Consider the following 15,392-nt stretch of genomic DNA (forward strand, 5'->3'; position numbering starts at 1 on the left):
CCTTCCGGATATGATGGAGGAAAACTGTCGAGAATACCTATTTATATATATATATATATATATATATATATATATATATATATACACTGTTCTGCCCAGAAGTTTCGGAATGGTGTTCGGTTATCTGCTGCATTAAGGACCATGATTTATTTCAGACAAGAAAGCACCAAACGAGGCCCGTAGCAAGTGGTCCGGCAGGTCCGGCCCATTTTTCAGAAACTGTAGTTTCAGCAGCGGCAGATTGGCGTAGACTGCCGGTTATATCGCTATAGATGATAAAATATATTATTTACTTTCTGCTCTGTCTAGGTTATCAGGCACAGAGAAATGTAATAATCACAGTGGACATTGATTATATTGTGAAAATTGAGATACGTACCAGAAATAGCTGGAAGAATACAGTGTAAGAGAAGAAGGGTTCGAAGCCACATCCGCGATTTGTCCTAAATCTCCTAAGTATGGCAACCAACACATCGAAAGTTTTGCTGATGATGAAGCCGTTCTTGAACAGCCTCACTAACCCTAAAATTCGATTTTCCAAAGCGCCCCTTTGAGAAGAAGACGGAGTTGCGTTGCTTCAGGCCATCTTGGTTTCATCAGTGGCCATTTCTTCACTACCACGAGGCTGACGACGTCGTGTTTTGTCACCTGTGCGTGAAAGCATTGACTCTCAAACCGATCAAGTCTAAACCGGATCCTGCTTTTGTTAGTACTCTAGCACATACAGAAGTAGGCTGTTGGTCTATTATTGTATTCATTGGTAAGGTTACTCATGGATTTTCAAACTGGAAAGATGCAACCACAGGATTCAAAAACCACGTAACGAGTGCGTGTCATCGTGAAGCAGTTGAAGTTTTTGTCACTCTTCCTGCCACCACCAGGGACGTTGGAGAACATCTTTCTCATGAGCATGCTGTCCAGAAAGTCAACAGTCAACAAGCGCTTCTTCAAGTACTGTCGTCTGTGAGATTCTTGAGTAGGCAGGGTCTTGCTTTTAGAGGAGCTGGAGATGAATCAGATGGTAATCTACAACAGCTGCTTTGTCTACAGAGAGAGAAAGATCCTAACCTAGCACACTGGCTGAAACGAAAGGAGAATGTCTACACAAGTCCGCAAATTCAAAATGAAATGATCAAAACATTGGGCCTCCAAGTGCTACGAAATATTGCCAAAGACATACATAATTCACCATTTGTAACGGGGATGGCTGATGAAACCACTGATGCCTTCAACAGAGAGCAATTTACAGTCATCATTCGTAGGGTTTCAGAAGACTTGCAGGTGGATGAAGAGTTTATTGCACTTTACCAAACCTCAACTAATGATGCTGCAACCCTTGCAGCTCTGATCGAGGACGTCTTCATAAGACTAAATTTGGGTATGAGAAAGCTTCGTGGACAGTGTTTTGATGGTGCCAGTGCTATGAGTGGCTATAGAACTGGTGTTGTTTAACGCATTAATGATATTGAGCCAAGAGCAGTCTTCACCCACTGTTACGGTCATGCTCTAAATCTCGCTGCAAATGACACCCTAAAGCAATCAAAGTTGATGAAAGATGTAGTAGACAGAAGTCGGGAGATCACAAAACTGATCAAATATTCTCCACATAGAGAGTGGATATTTATGAATTTGAAGTAGAGCTTGCCAGCTAGTAGTACAGGTATCAGAGTACTCTGCCCTATTAGATGGACAGTGGGAGCTGATACGTTCTCGAGCATTATCAGTAACTATGCGGCATTTCAGAATACATGGGAGGAGGACCTTGCAATAACAAAAGACACAGAGGACAAGGTCGGAATCCCAGGGGTGTCAGCCCAAATGGATATGTTTCAGTACTTGTGTGGTATCATGCTAAGTGAAATAATATTAAAAAACATCATGAACACACACAAACAGACATTGATCTAACTGCTAAACAAAATAGTGTCACCTATCTATCACCAAATTTGCCAGCTAAATGAGATGAGTAATTAGATTATGCTGCAATGTTTTGAAACGCCTCATTCATACACCCGTATATCTGGTCAAAACGTACTACCAAAATCTGCAGATTGATTTCACAACACTGAATAATGCCATTTTGGCCATGTAGAAAAATACCTCTCATTCGTTTTGCTCCCCACGATGCAATAAGTCTAATCACGCAAGTGATTCTGTGTACAAGACCACTCCTGCTCCAAATACCGGTCTGAGCCGTTCCGCATGCATCGGAATTAGATATAAGTAGGTGTTTGTGCCTCTAAATAGTCTAATAAGGTAACAGTAAACGCAGAGTTTTCCTCATTACACATGCATGAGCAACAACAGGCTCCAACGACAGGAATTCCACGAGTCTCTGGCCTTGACAACAAACTCAATAGATCCGCAATATGTAATAGGCACGCTTTAATAAATTCAGACATTAGCTATCTGTGTCATTATCACAACTTTGACGTTTGCAAGATGCCAATTGCAAACTTCATATGACTTCTTAATTACGTCACTCCCCATTCACGTCCGCGCAGTGGGTGGTACAAAGGCTAACAATCTCGTCATTCACAAAATCATTACAGTATCAACTTGTTCCTATATAACAGAAGTCAAGTAATCCCAGTGTAACATGCAATGTGCTTTTTAGAAATACACTATAGGACTGATTGTATAGTGATATATGATCACTGCTTATACAAGTGTATAATCTAATTACATCCTATTACATCCTTTTTCCTTTTTTTTAGTTTTAGCATGCTTCTATACTCTTGGAACAATCTCAACTCTACATTACTGCTAAAACAAAACAGAACATAACAGTTTCTTTCTACTTTAAAACAAAAAGTCGTTTAGATAGACTGGCTTGTTGATTGTTCTGCCTCTTCTTGTAGTAACTGTCTTCTGAGGTATTGGTTTGCTTGGAGGGGCTGTTGTTTCTTGAGTCTTCTTTGATGGTGTTGTTTGCTTGGTGGGTAGTTCTAGCTCAGTCATACTACCTCCAATTGGTTGCTTACAAAACGTCTCCTTTGATTCTATGAGATGAACTCGATTTCTTCTGTAGGTTCTTCCATTGGCTGCCTCAACGTTGTAAGATCGGTTGGGTAGCTGTCTAATCACTTTAGCTTGTTGCCATTCTTGAGACCTTCCAAACGGTGGAATTCTTACAGTTTGGTGTTCTTTTAATTCAGGTAGGTCTCCAGCTGTTCTGTCATAGTATTTCTTTTGTCGTTCTTTGGATTGTCTGAGAGCTTCAAGTTCTTGAGTGACCTTGGGCTTCAATAATGATGTTGCTGTAGTCAGTAGTGTTCTAGTCCTGCGACTCATCAGCCTTTGGACTGGACTAGTGGTCATACCTTGTGTAGGGGTGTTTCGAAAATCTAAGATCGCCAGCCATGGATCTGCATTTGCTCGATCAGCTTTCTTCATGAGGTTTTTCGCTGTTTTAATGTTGTTTTCGACTTTGCCATTCGACTGTGGATACCCCGGACTGCTGGTCTTGTGTGTAATGTCCCATTTCCTTATAAACGTTCGAAAGTAACTGGAAGAGAATTGAGGACCATTATCTGATATCAGTATGTCGGGTATTCCATATCGAGCAAAGTGTGCTTTCAGCATTTTGACAACTTCTTCTGAAGTAGTAGTTAACAATCTGTTAGTCTCCCAATAGTTGCTATAATAGTCCATTGTGAGTAGATATTCACGTCCTTGGAATGTAAATAAGTCTATTCCAACTTTGGCCCATGCCCTGTCTGGAATCTCATGAGTTTGCAACTTTCTTTTGTTTGCCTAGTTTCATAGGTCCGGCATATGTGACATCGGCTAACATGGTTGTTTGCTTCGGCTGTTATCCCTGGCCAGGGTAATGACTCCCTGGCTCTCCTCAAGCATCAATTCACTCCAATGTGTGATGTGTGAACCCGCTGTAGCATATCTGGACGGCAACTTCTTGGTACCACAACTCTGTTTCCTCTGAGAATGATGTCATCCTGTATGACTAGTTTATCTCTCACATTGAAAAAATCCGCAATGGATCCTGGTAGTGTATGTTTTTTTGTCTAGTCATCCCTGTAGAATCGTCTGTTTCAGCTGCTGCATGGCCGTGTCTGTCTTTGTGGCATTTCTGATATTAGCTAGCCTCACTTGTGACACCTGAACATCTTGTAGCATATCTATTTGTTCACACTCTTTTGCCAAGTTATGTTTTACTTGGAATACTTCTATGCGTTCACAGTCTCGTGGTGTGTGTTGTAGGTAGGCTCTGAACAATGTGTCTGCCAATACCATCTGTTTCCCTTGTTTGTATTCTATGGTAAAACTGTACTCTTGCAAACGCATGAGCATCCTCTGCAACCTCTTCGGTGCTGTGTGCAATGGGTTTCTGTGGATCGTCTCGAGTGGTTTGTGATCCGTTTCTACTTTAATTATTCTTCCATAGGTGTACGTGTTGAACTTCTCCATTCCGAACACAATTGCTAGAAGTTCTTTCTCTATCTGAGCATATTGTTGCTCAGTGTCAGTTAAAGTCCTGCTTGTGTATGCTACTGGTTGACCTGATTGCATCAATACAGCTCCTAGTCCTGTTTGAGATGCATCACACTGTGTAGTTGTTTCGTCTTTGGGATCAAAGTACCTGAGTACAGGTGTTGCTGTTACTGTTCTCTTGATGCCATTGAATGCTATTTCCTGGACATCAGTCCATTCCCACTGGATATGTTGTTTAGTTAGCTGTCGGAGCGGGTCGAGGAGGTCGGACAGGTGTGGCATGAACTTTGATAAGTAGTTGGTCATACCAATGAATCGCCTCACTCCCTGTACATCCTGTGGTGGTGGCATCTTCACTATTGCTTCTATCTTGTCATCATCCGGCTTAATCCCTTGAGACGTAAGCACGTGTCCCATGTAGGCTACCTTCTGTGTTGCAATGTAGCATTTGTCTTTGTTCAACTTTATACCTTGATTCCTGCATCGCTGTAGTAGTCGTAGCAAATTCTCATCATGATCTTTCCTTGCTTCGTCTTGTGTTGTGCCACTGCCAACTACCAAAATATCGTCTGCAATCGTGTATATTTCGGCAAGTCCATGAATTGCATTGTCAAGTGCCCTTTGAAAAATTTCCGGTGCTGGCGTGATCCCAAAAGGCAATCTATTCCAGCGGTATCTCCCATATGGTGTGTTGAATGTCGTAAGCTTGCTGGAGGATTCATCAAGTCGTACATGCCAATAGCCATTCTTCACATCTAACACGCTGAAAATATTTGCTTTTGATAGCTCTGGTAGAATGTTTAGAATATCGGCATTTGATCCTGACTTCGTTTTAATGCTTTGTTGAGTGGTTGTGGGTCTATACAGACTCGTAACTTCCCATTTTGCTTCTTCACCACTACTAAGCTTGAGATCCAATCTGTGGGTGTCTCTTCTTTCTGTATAATCTCTAAGCGTTCAAGTTTCTGCAACACTACTTTCAATCTGTCTTTCATGGCAATTGGAAGTCGTGTCAGTGGCTGTTTCACTGGCTGTATCATGGGGTCGATGTCCAAATGTGTTACTCCTGCAAGTGTGCCAAGTTCTCCTTCAAATACTTCAGCATATTTTGAGTAATCAATTCTTTCGTGAGCATGTATTGTCTCCATGTGACTCTCCCCTGTGGCTGTTTAGTCTCTTGTATCATCTAGATGTTGTCATAGTCCACTTTGATTAGACTCATGGCTTGTGATATCTGAGCTCCTAATATGGATGTAGTAGCTGCATTATCCATCACAACAAACTAAACATTATAGGTTTGCGCATTCTTCTAATTTTTGACACGCAGTATGCACTTCCCAAGTGGTCTAGTCTTTGCTCCACTGTATTGAGTAAGTGTTTGTGTTGTCTGCTGCAAGTCATTCAATCTTCTATGTGGAATATCTTGTTTCCTGATGACATTGCATGTGGCACCTGTATCGATCTGAAATCGGATAGGCGTTTCATCAACTGTCAACGTTGTACATAACTTGTTTTCATATCTTCAGCCATCTAACACGTTGATTTCGTCATCACGCGGCGTCAACGCTAGTGTCACTACTTGCTGTTTGCTCCAGCGTTGATCATCACTGCTGTCTTCATACATGCTGTTTCCGAATCATATCGCATCATGTGGACGGCTGCTTGTTTTGTTCCGGATTTCGCACTTGACCTGCACATCTGTGCAAAATGATTCTGCTTATTGCATTTCTTGCATAACTTTTTATACCCAGCACAGTGCTGTTTGCCCCACTTGTGGTCCTTACCACAATATTTGCATTCCTTGTGTGTTGACATTTCTGCACGTGGCAATTGTCTGCGTTGCTTGCCAAGAGCTCTTCTGTTTGGATCTGAATGCATGAACCTGTTGCGTTTCATTGTTGCCCATCTCCTTCATATGTGCAGCTGTCGTTTCGCATGCTCGACAGACTGATACACATGTCGCTAGCGTAAGTTCCTTTTTTTGGTAGTAGTTGTTTTCTCAATGTGTCGTCTCTAACACCTACTACTATTTTGTCTCTCAGTAGCTCAGCATGCATCTGTCCCAATTGACACGTCTTGGCCAATTATTTGAAGTCTGTCAAGAATTGATCAAAAGACTCACCCTCTCTTTGAGCTTTCTGGTTGAAACGGAAACGTTCATAAATGACATTAGTTTCCCCGAGGCAAAACTTCTCCATTTCTTCAAGAACTTTATCCAGGTCCCTCTTGTCCGCATCGTTTGCAAATGGCAGTGCAATGTATATTCTAAGAGCATCTTGTCCTATGCACGTTATGAATGTAGCGATCCTGTGCTATTTCATATCTGGTAGTTTGAGGTTGGCCAGGATCTCGTATGAATCCCAAATCTGTCGAAATTCGCGCCACGATTGAGATATGTTTCCCCTCACGACTAGTGGCTTTGGGAGCGGTATCCTGCTCTGCAATCTGAGTGGACGAGCTGCTTCTATGTGTGCTTCTTCAGCTAGTAGCAACGGGAATTTCACTTGTTCAACCATTTCGCTCGTTTATCTCCCTTCTCTCGGCAGCGTGTAGCTTCACTCGTGTCACCATGTAACATGCAATGTGCTCTTTAGATATACACTATAGGACTGATTGTATTGTGATATATGATCACTACTTATACAAGTGTATAATCTAATTACATTCTATTACACCCAGGAAAAACAACAGATCATTACAAGTACACCAAGAAAAGAACCGTAGATTAGCCATTCACGTGACGACATAAAAATAGAAGTTAAAACTTTAATCTTCTTGGTTTGCACACTTTGTAACAACAGGGTTTTGCACTAGAATAAACTGGGTATGATAAATGGATTTTTGACGATACCGATTGCCTGGTTTCTTCGGTGTTGGGGGATCTTTCTCGGATTTCGATGCCTTCAAGCCCATTACGATGCGTAGACGTACAGACCAGGTAGTCAGACGTCAAGCAATTCTTGCGATTCAAACACAACACGCTTAAGTTAAGCAACCAAGCGAATAATTGCAATCTTTCAGTTCCTTAGATCTGTATCACGTGACGCACAAACTAATGAATAGCCCCTTGCGAAACTATATATAGCAGATGACGTAATAACATGTCTAGCCTGTAAGACAAACCAAATTCAAGCCTTTCATGCTTCATTTAATAAATAGAATTGTATATACGTTACACCACTGCGCTATTTTTTACCAGAAATTGCGTCTTTGCAATTTAGGTATGAGAACACCAATGATACTCAAATTAATTATGGTTATATGAAATATCTGGTAACGTCATCCAAAACAAAATTTATGCTAACACGGTGTACAATTTGACTATGCCAAATTCAACACGACTTCTCAGCTAACATATAATTAAGCATTCATCTTCCTCTTGGAATATAACTTCAACGTGTTTCTATGCTGACTATGTACTTACTAACAAACTACCAAAAGCAAGACAAACTATAGCAATCTGTAGTTCAACTGTGTAAACTATAACAACAATCAGATTAATGTCTATAGCAATCGACCCTATGAAAAAAAATTATTTTAAGAAACGTTTAAGCTCAAAGAAGCATCAATATTGCAAAATATTTTACAGAAAAAACTAAATATATATTTAATATAAAAAATTAAATTTTGTTTCTTTTTTTCAGGCAAACATTTCAAGAAGTCACGTTACTGTGACACAGTCTATCATAAAGCATGAACATTTACATTATATATACACTGAATACCAAGTAAACACTTGTTGTAATGTGTGACTTTACTCTACTTGCAGCACAGCCCAATTATAGGGTAAGCAGAATGTGCACAATCAATTGCCTAAAAACATATACAAGGATAATTTCAGGCGTAAGGAAGTTCAATTACCGTTATTACAATATACTTTGCTTTAAAGCAAAAACACACTGAACGTAACCAAATATGCAGTAATCACACAAAACATTAAATTTCATTATTTATTACAGTTGTAGGACAAATCATGAATCTTTCTTTACAGAAACCATTCCTTCCATATTTTGGGCCTAGTAATACATCTAACAATAATTAAAGACCACATTAACTCAAAGAAATTTATTTCAAACGTATATGTGTGACTTGCATTTTTATTAGATAAATGTGCAGCTTTCTTTTAGACACCAACAAAAGGGCATGCAATGGGGTAAGATATTCAATGATAGTCTTTCACTTACCTGCTTGCCGACCGAAATCAACAGCCTAAAACAATAACTTCTTTAGCTCAAATGAAAAGACACAACACACACACACACGAAATGGGCAAGCAGCAACTAAAATAGCAATAATAAATGATAAAAACGGTTTAACTACCCACTCTAGCTGATACTGACATAAAATCCTAATATGGATATTAGGATTTTAACAATTATCTGTGAATGCATAGAAAGAATCATGTAGTAGATGGGTTTAGCAAATGTAAATACATAAACGTAAATAATACGAAAACATACCATATCATATACAAAACATCATGGAAGATGCTCAATATAAATGCAAATAAATGTAAAGTGTAACTAAATAAAATAAGAACATGGATTGAAAAGCAGCATAGAAATATTAAACAAAGAGTTTTGACGATATCGTTGCAATTTAATCAAGTAATATCATCAAGTAAATACCCTGTACAAATCATTAAACAATTGATCATGTCAATAGGATGAAAAATAGGCTTTATTCTGTTTCTCCTTGTCATAATCAAAATTGTAATGACTGTTCAGTGCAACAGTCTACTTTCGTACATAGAGATATGTAACAATTACACATTGAACTGCAGTAAAGGCAACACGTGTTCTGATTATGACTATAAGTTTTTATCATAATGACATAACTGTTCCTTTGCCAGCCTCAGTCATGATCAGAACATACATAAGCACTCACAGCAATCGACAACTGTCAAAAAAACAGCAAACACAATTTCAATTGTGTAACTCTGGAAAGCGTCACAGCCATATGGCGCTGGTACAATTTGACTTCTTACCTCGTTGAGATGTTCCTTCAGGGCACAACACGTTCCTTGTTGGAAATTGTCGCCGTGGCGCAATGGTTGAGATCCCGAGCCTCCGCTCATGCGCCACTTACTTTTTGGTTCTGTTTTTCAGGGAAATGGAAATTATACGCACGGATTCCTGCTTCCTTGCATTTCATGTTGGATAACCATTAGAGACCGGATGGAGAAAGGAAAGTAAAATCAAATTGCGTGGGCTCTCAGAGAGTCTATATGTTCAATGACACAAATGCGACGGCAGGGCTACGCATATACACTTCTTTTCAATCCTCGCGCTACGTTCCGTGGGTGTAGTCAGCTCTGTCTAACTAACTGCTTTAAGTTAAACCACATTTGACTCCTTACCTGAACTCGTTTAGATGTCCCGGCACGGCATCACACTTGCCTGGTCAGAAAGAGTGGCCGTGGCGCAAGCGTAATACTCGGGGCTTGTGCGCATGCGCAAATTGTTTTGTGTCTACTTTTAGGCGCGGATCCCGGCCCAAACGAGATTTGTTTTTTGAGCAACCCTTTGATCCACGTACGGTAAATAGACTTGAAACTGTGCTATAAGTCTGCCGATCACGAACGGTTGGGTGACTGTCCCACAAGACAGACTGCAACTAGCAAACAGGAGCAAGCCTTCAGAAAGCAGGCGAGAAGAAATTGGTGTCCATAAAGCGCCCGAATAGTTTCTGCATAAGAATCCCACATTCTTACGCCAGGCTGCTTGTGTTATCTCTATATCAGATGTATTATATGCATATGAAGGTAATGACCCACACTAAGAGACTTATTGTTTCGAACAGCGTGCGAGATGCCTGGCAGGCAACTATATGGATGCCTCCAACGAATTGCTATTTCAATGTCCCAACTCTTTGATGGTATTTTCGTTATGCCAAGGGCATTGCCTGCTAGTAACGGCACCGATTCGAAAGCTTTAACCTGTATACCATGAGCAATCTATAATTGCTAACGACAACGCCCGCTTCAGCTCTTGTACCAGTCTGACGCTGGATAGAGGACAGCTGTCGCTAAATATGAAGAGGGGCCCCAAACGAGTACTCTTGACAGCTATATATGCCAAGAGCGATGATACCGGGCAGATGTCATTAGCGCTCCGTCCAAGATGTACATCGGCACCATGGCAGAAGAGGTCAGTCTTTGCCCGCTTGAGGTGTAGACGCACAAGGAATGGATTCTTGTGAGATTCGGTCGTGATATCCTCAGATGTGAGCTAAGATGCATGTTCGAAGGCCGGAAATGATGACAGGGTGAATTTGACCGCTCCAAGGAAACCGAATAAACCCGGGCAGCAGGGCTGACCAGAGCATAACCGTATCGTAGCTTAAAGGCTGCTGAGACCAGACGGCCTTGGTCGCGCGAAGTTCCATCGGTTTGATAGCAAGGCATTGACGGGCGTGGCACTCACCCTGCGAGGGGTGCAATCCACACAGAACATATGTTAGTTAGGGAAGAGCAGACACAAACAGATGTTTATGGCCATATTGAATATATGTAGGTGACGTACGGCAGATAAGCAGCATATGATGGTCTTTTGCTTAAGCTGCTGTTCCTTGAGAGTTGCGACGAAAAGACACAGAGTATGTTTGGATGCAAGAAAAGGAAGAATTGAGAGTCCTTGGCAAAATTGGTGATACCGAGATTAGCAGATAGCGTACGACCTAAGAGTGGCCGAAGCTGAGACTGGCGCAAAGGGTCGAATAGCCTTGACCTCCAGATAGGTGAGCTCGAGTCGATGTCCGAGGGTTGCAGGAGCGCTTGGAATTGCACCAAGACTTGATCCGGGCTGAACGTAGCGATTGGTGAAAAAGCAAGCCGTTAGTAGGTTGTTACAAGACAGGGCATCCACAAAGTGACTAGACTTTCCGCAAAATATGTATGGCCTGCCAAGTAAATGAAAAATGGGCATCAACAAACGCGAAAAGCCTCATAAGATGCATCACCAGCTGAGTTATGACAGGGATAGTTACGCCAGAAGGAAACAATAGTGGTATTGTCGCACCAGCACTGAATAGACTCGTCGTGCCATTGACGACACCAAGCGGCGCTAGCGAGAAGAACCGGCACTCACTCCGTTAATGCGATAGCGCAGTCACGTCACGCTATTAACCATTCCTATTGTAGCCAGTGCTCGTGCCAGACCTTCCCACAACCTCATAGACCAGATTCGTACGAAATCATTCGCAGGGTTGGTGGTGCGAGTCAAGAGTACGTAGAGAGTACGTCCCAATTTATCGGACTAGAAAGGTATCTCACTACAGTATATCTCCTTGCGCGTCCGCCTTCAGCCGAACTCAACAGTTTAGGCGCTCGATGCGGCAAGAGAAGTCATTATGGCGGCGAAGGAAAAATCTGTCGGCTTTGAATACCGACACATTGTGCTGAAGGTTTCTAACCAACGACAGCAGCTCTCTCTTGGTCAATAGCGATCCCCAAGCCAATGGCTAACCATTCGACAGGTTCGTTGTAGCTTTGCTTGCGGCAGACAGATCGTACCTGCATCCGAATTTAGATTCAGCTCGAGAAACACAAGACACAATGACATTCCCACAAGCGTTTTTGTGGCTAGCGGAGTTCGCCGCTCCGAAAAAAGGAAATCGTCTGCGTAGTAAATACCGAAAGTGATCCCTTTGCAATACATGATCTAGGGGAGATCGTTTGCTAAGACCGAGAATATCTTGCGGGCCGAGTGAAGGCCGAAGGGAAGAGCATAATCAATGTAGACCACGCACTGCCAACGAGTATTTGGGTGTACCTGGTTTTGGCGATAGGTACTTTCAACGTCGAACTTAGCCGTCAGCGCTCCAAGAATCAGATGCTAAAGACGCTGCGCTGCCTCGTCGACATAAACAAAGGACACAGAGCATAGGTCCATAGCGATGCCTTCGTTGATGTTGAACAGACGAGATGAGGAGAAATCAGCCATAAGGCGCCAGCGCCCGCGTTGGTGTTTTTCAAGTACCAAACCTATCGTGCTTACCGGAACTGTTGACACACCAGGATTCATTAGACCGAACACACGAGATGCTTCAACCTCAGCTCTGAGGTAGCTGTCGACAACCGACGAGTTTGCAGTAGCCGATTGTATGTTTCGTTTTGCTGATTTGCACTTGGCATAGCCGTATGCGAAGATGATCCTGAAACCGTCTGTTAGACCATCCAGTATGTAGTTGTCAAAGGACTGCTCCGCGTGAGTCTCTAGTTTCCAAAGCCACGCTATCACTTCTAGTAGTGAGACGGAGTACACTGAGTCTGCCCGCGGGTACACGACCAGAAGGACGACAGCTGTCGATAGCTAAGACGTCATGCAAGGACCGGTACTTAAAGACACGCATGTTGAAATCCCTGGCTGACGATATTGGCTTACCTGTGAGCGTAGAGTAATATATACGGCAACGTAATTACCTTAGCGTCAAGAGACCAGCTAGAGAGAACCAGGACTGTACGAACAGTTAATGTGGTAAAGCAAGTGACACAATTCTGTTTTCTACAGAACAGTCAGATTGATTAAACCAAAATCCCTCCACATGACATAAGGCACATGTAATAGTACGCTACCCCTATGAATAAAGTCCACTGCAGAGCTAGGAGCATGGCTGACCTACTGGTGTCAAGCTGCTCTCCTCATTCAGGTTGCATACTGCTCACGGCCGAGCCTGTGCGGACTTTTAAGAGGAGATGAGCTTGAATGTGGATTAGAGTGCTCTGGCAGTTTGTGAGAGCGCTGACCTTTCAGTTACACATGGCGGTGCGTGCAGTTTGGGAAGACGCTGCACGATGTAAAGTTGTTGTTACGGCAGACATTTTTGTGCCAGGAAGACCCTCTCAAAGATCAATTATTCTGTGCGTGCGCTCTACCTCGATTGGTGGTTGGCTTAGAGACGGGAATTGAATTTATTTTCTGTTTGTAGCTCTATTTGATGTCCTTAAAATTCGTTGTCTATCCATTTCATTCAATTTGATTTGCGATAATTTGAATGCTAGTGTTGTAGTAAGTTAACAAAATTACTTGGACTATTCTGTCGTGCTCGCGTCGAAGTTTATCATGCTCGTCATTCATGTCTCTTCAAAACACTCCACTTCTAAGCATTTAGACACATGCGTATATCCAAATTCGGTCACATTACTGCTGGCGAAATACTAGTAATTGACTGAATAAAACGCTCCAGTTTGGACGCAACCGCCGCTAAATCGCCTGGTTTATCTGTTGATTTCAATCGTTTAAAGTATAAATCTAGTTGTAATGTAACACGAAATTTGTCTTCAGAAAACATTCACCAAAACATTGTCAACTTTGTGTACAGAGCATCCTATCCCACAACCACACATTGCTCAATGTCTGCATACCGCGATCAAAACGTTAAGTTAATTGTGAAAAGTTTATAAGGTTTTCTGCTTATAAATTTTCAATTTTTATGTCGCATTATACGGTAATTAGAAAATTTTGATATATGTAAATGTTGCTCAACTCACAGTGTTATTCTAATAATAGCATATTGCTTTCCCCTACCGAAAAATCTTCATCTGATCAAACTTCCATCGCCAGGCAATGAGTAGTCTGTATTTCCATCTTTTCAGAGTGTGGATCAGTCATCTTTAGCTTCAACAGCAGTCTCTTACCCTCGAGAAGCCGTACTCAATAAATGGCTTCCCACGCGTCTTTACGCAGGCGAAGTCTTTTACAAGATGCACGCTATGGTAAGTAGTGGACTTACTTGCAAAGCCTAGTCAACGGCGAGATAATCTATGGCTCAAAAGCAGAGCCGGAAACGTGGTCTTTGTGTACAGCGAGATCGTTGAAACGTGCGTGTTACCCTCGAGATTGCGCATGCTCTAGAAGCTCCGCCCAAAATATCGTATATAGCAGGCGATGTACTGAAAGTTCACAAGGGAATAAATTTCTCTACCTATAACCATAACAACGATACCTACAGCTGCATCTGTTCCGCTGCAGTTAAAGGAGCTTCGTGGTATATAGACTGCTATGACAGTAACTTGAATGGTGAATACGCATATGGCAGATCAAGACAGCAAGTCGTTGTTTGAAAATCTTTTCAAGAAACAAAGTGTTTGCAGAAAGTTGAAATGAAACTAAAACAAGACAAACTTTACAAACTTAATTAATTTTGCACTTTGCATGAATGATTACAAAATATTTTAATTAGTAAAACTCTTGCTCTTTAGTTGTTACTTTTATATTGGCTTTATTACTTTGCTTTGCTTTTATATTGCAGGTAGTAGAATGGCTTTGCACCGCAGATAAAGACAAAGTAGAGCTTGAGATTCAGTCTTTCAGTTATGCTTAACGACACCTGCTGACTGGATAAGGATTGTTAGTTACATCTAAGCATAAAAGTCTACAGTGAACCTGACAAGAAACTTTTAAAATTTAATTTGTAATCCAGGTTAGAGCATCATTCTGCTTTTGCATATCCTGATACAATGCAAATGCTCAGTACATACATAGTTTCTGGGCTTATATATTATTTAATAAAATAGAAAAGTTGAATTAATTATGAGTAATTATAAATAATTTAGATGCGATTTCAGTAGTGTAAGAATAGAATTCGTTAAGCTAACCCAGTGCCGTAGCAAGTTCACAAAATGTAAACGGGCCTAGCGCACGCTAATGGGTGTGGCGCTCAAACGCGCGTTAGCACAATTACGCGTGTTAAAAGTGACCCGTTAATCCAGATTACTTCCGTGAAGCTTACGTTCCCTTACATGAATGGACTGCCCGTTCTTATTCATGCGTAGCCAGACCATCTCCGACAACATCCGTCCGGCAATAGATAGTCTTGGGATATGCGTAAGTCATACTTGTTCTGCGCTCCTCGAGAATTATGGGGATAAAGACCTCTTTAGACATAGCAAGAGGTGTTGCTTAATCGCATTCCGCTCGTCTCGCTTGTGCTAATTACTG

At 41.7% G+C, this 15,392-nt stretch overlaps 1 protein-coding gene across 1 annotated transcript; it reads right to left on the reverse strand.

The window, feature by feature from the left end:
- Positions 1–2,802: 2,802 nt before the first annotated feature.
- On the reverse strand, positions 2,803–3,654 carry LOC134180776 (uncharacterized protein K02A2.6-like). The gene has a single exon (XM_062647963.1). It carries the CDS (start codon positions 3,652–3,654, stop codon positions 2,803–2,805), a length of 852 nt encoding a protein of 283 aa, XP_062503947.1.
- Positions 3,655–15,392: the final 11,738 nt, after the last annotated feature.

The sequence above is a fragment of the Corticium candelabrum genome, chromosome 6 (assembly GCF_963422355.1).
Source record: "Corticium candelabrum chromosome 6, ooCorCand1.1, whole genome shotgun sequence".
NCBI classification, from domain to species: domain Eukaryota; kingdom Metazoa; phylum Porifera; class Homoscleromorpha; order Homosclerophorida; family Plakinidae; genus Corticium; species Corticium candelabrum.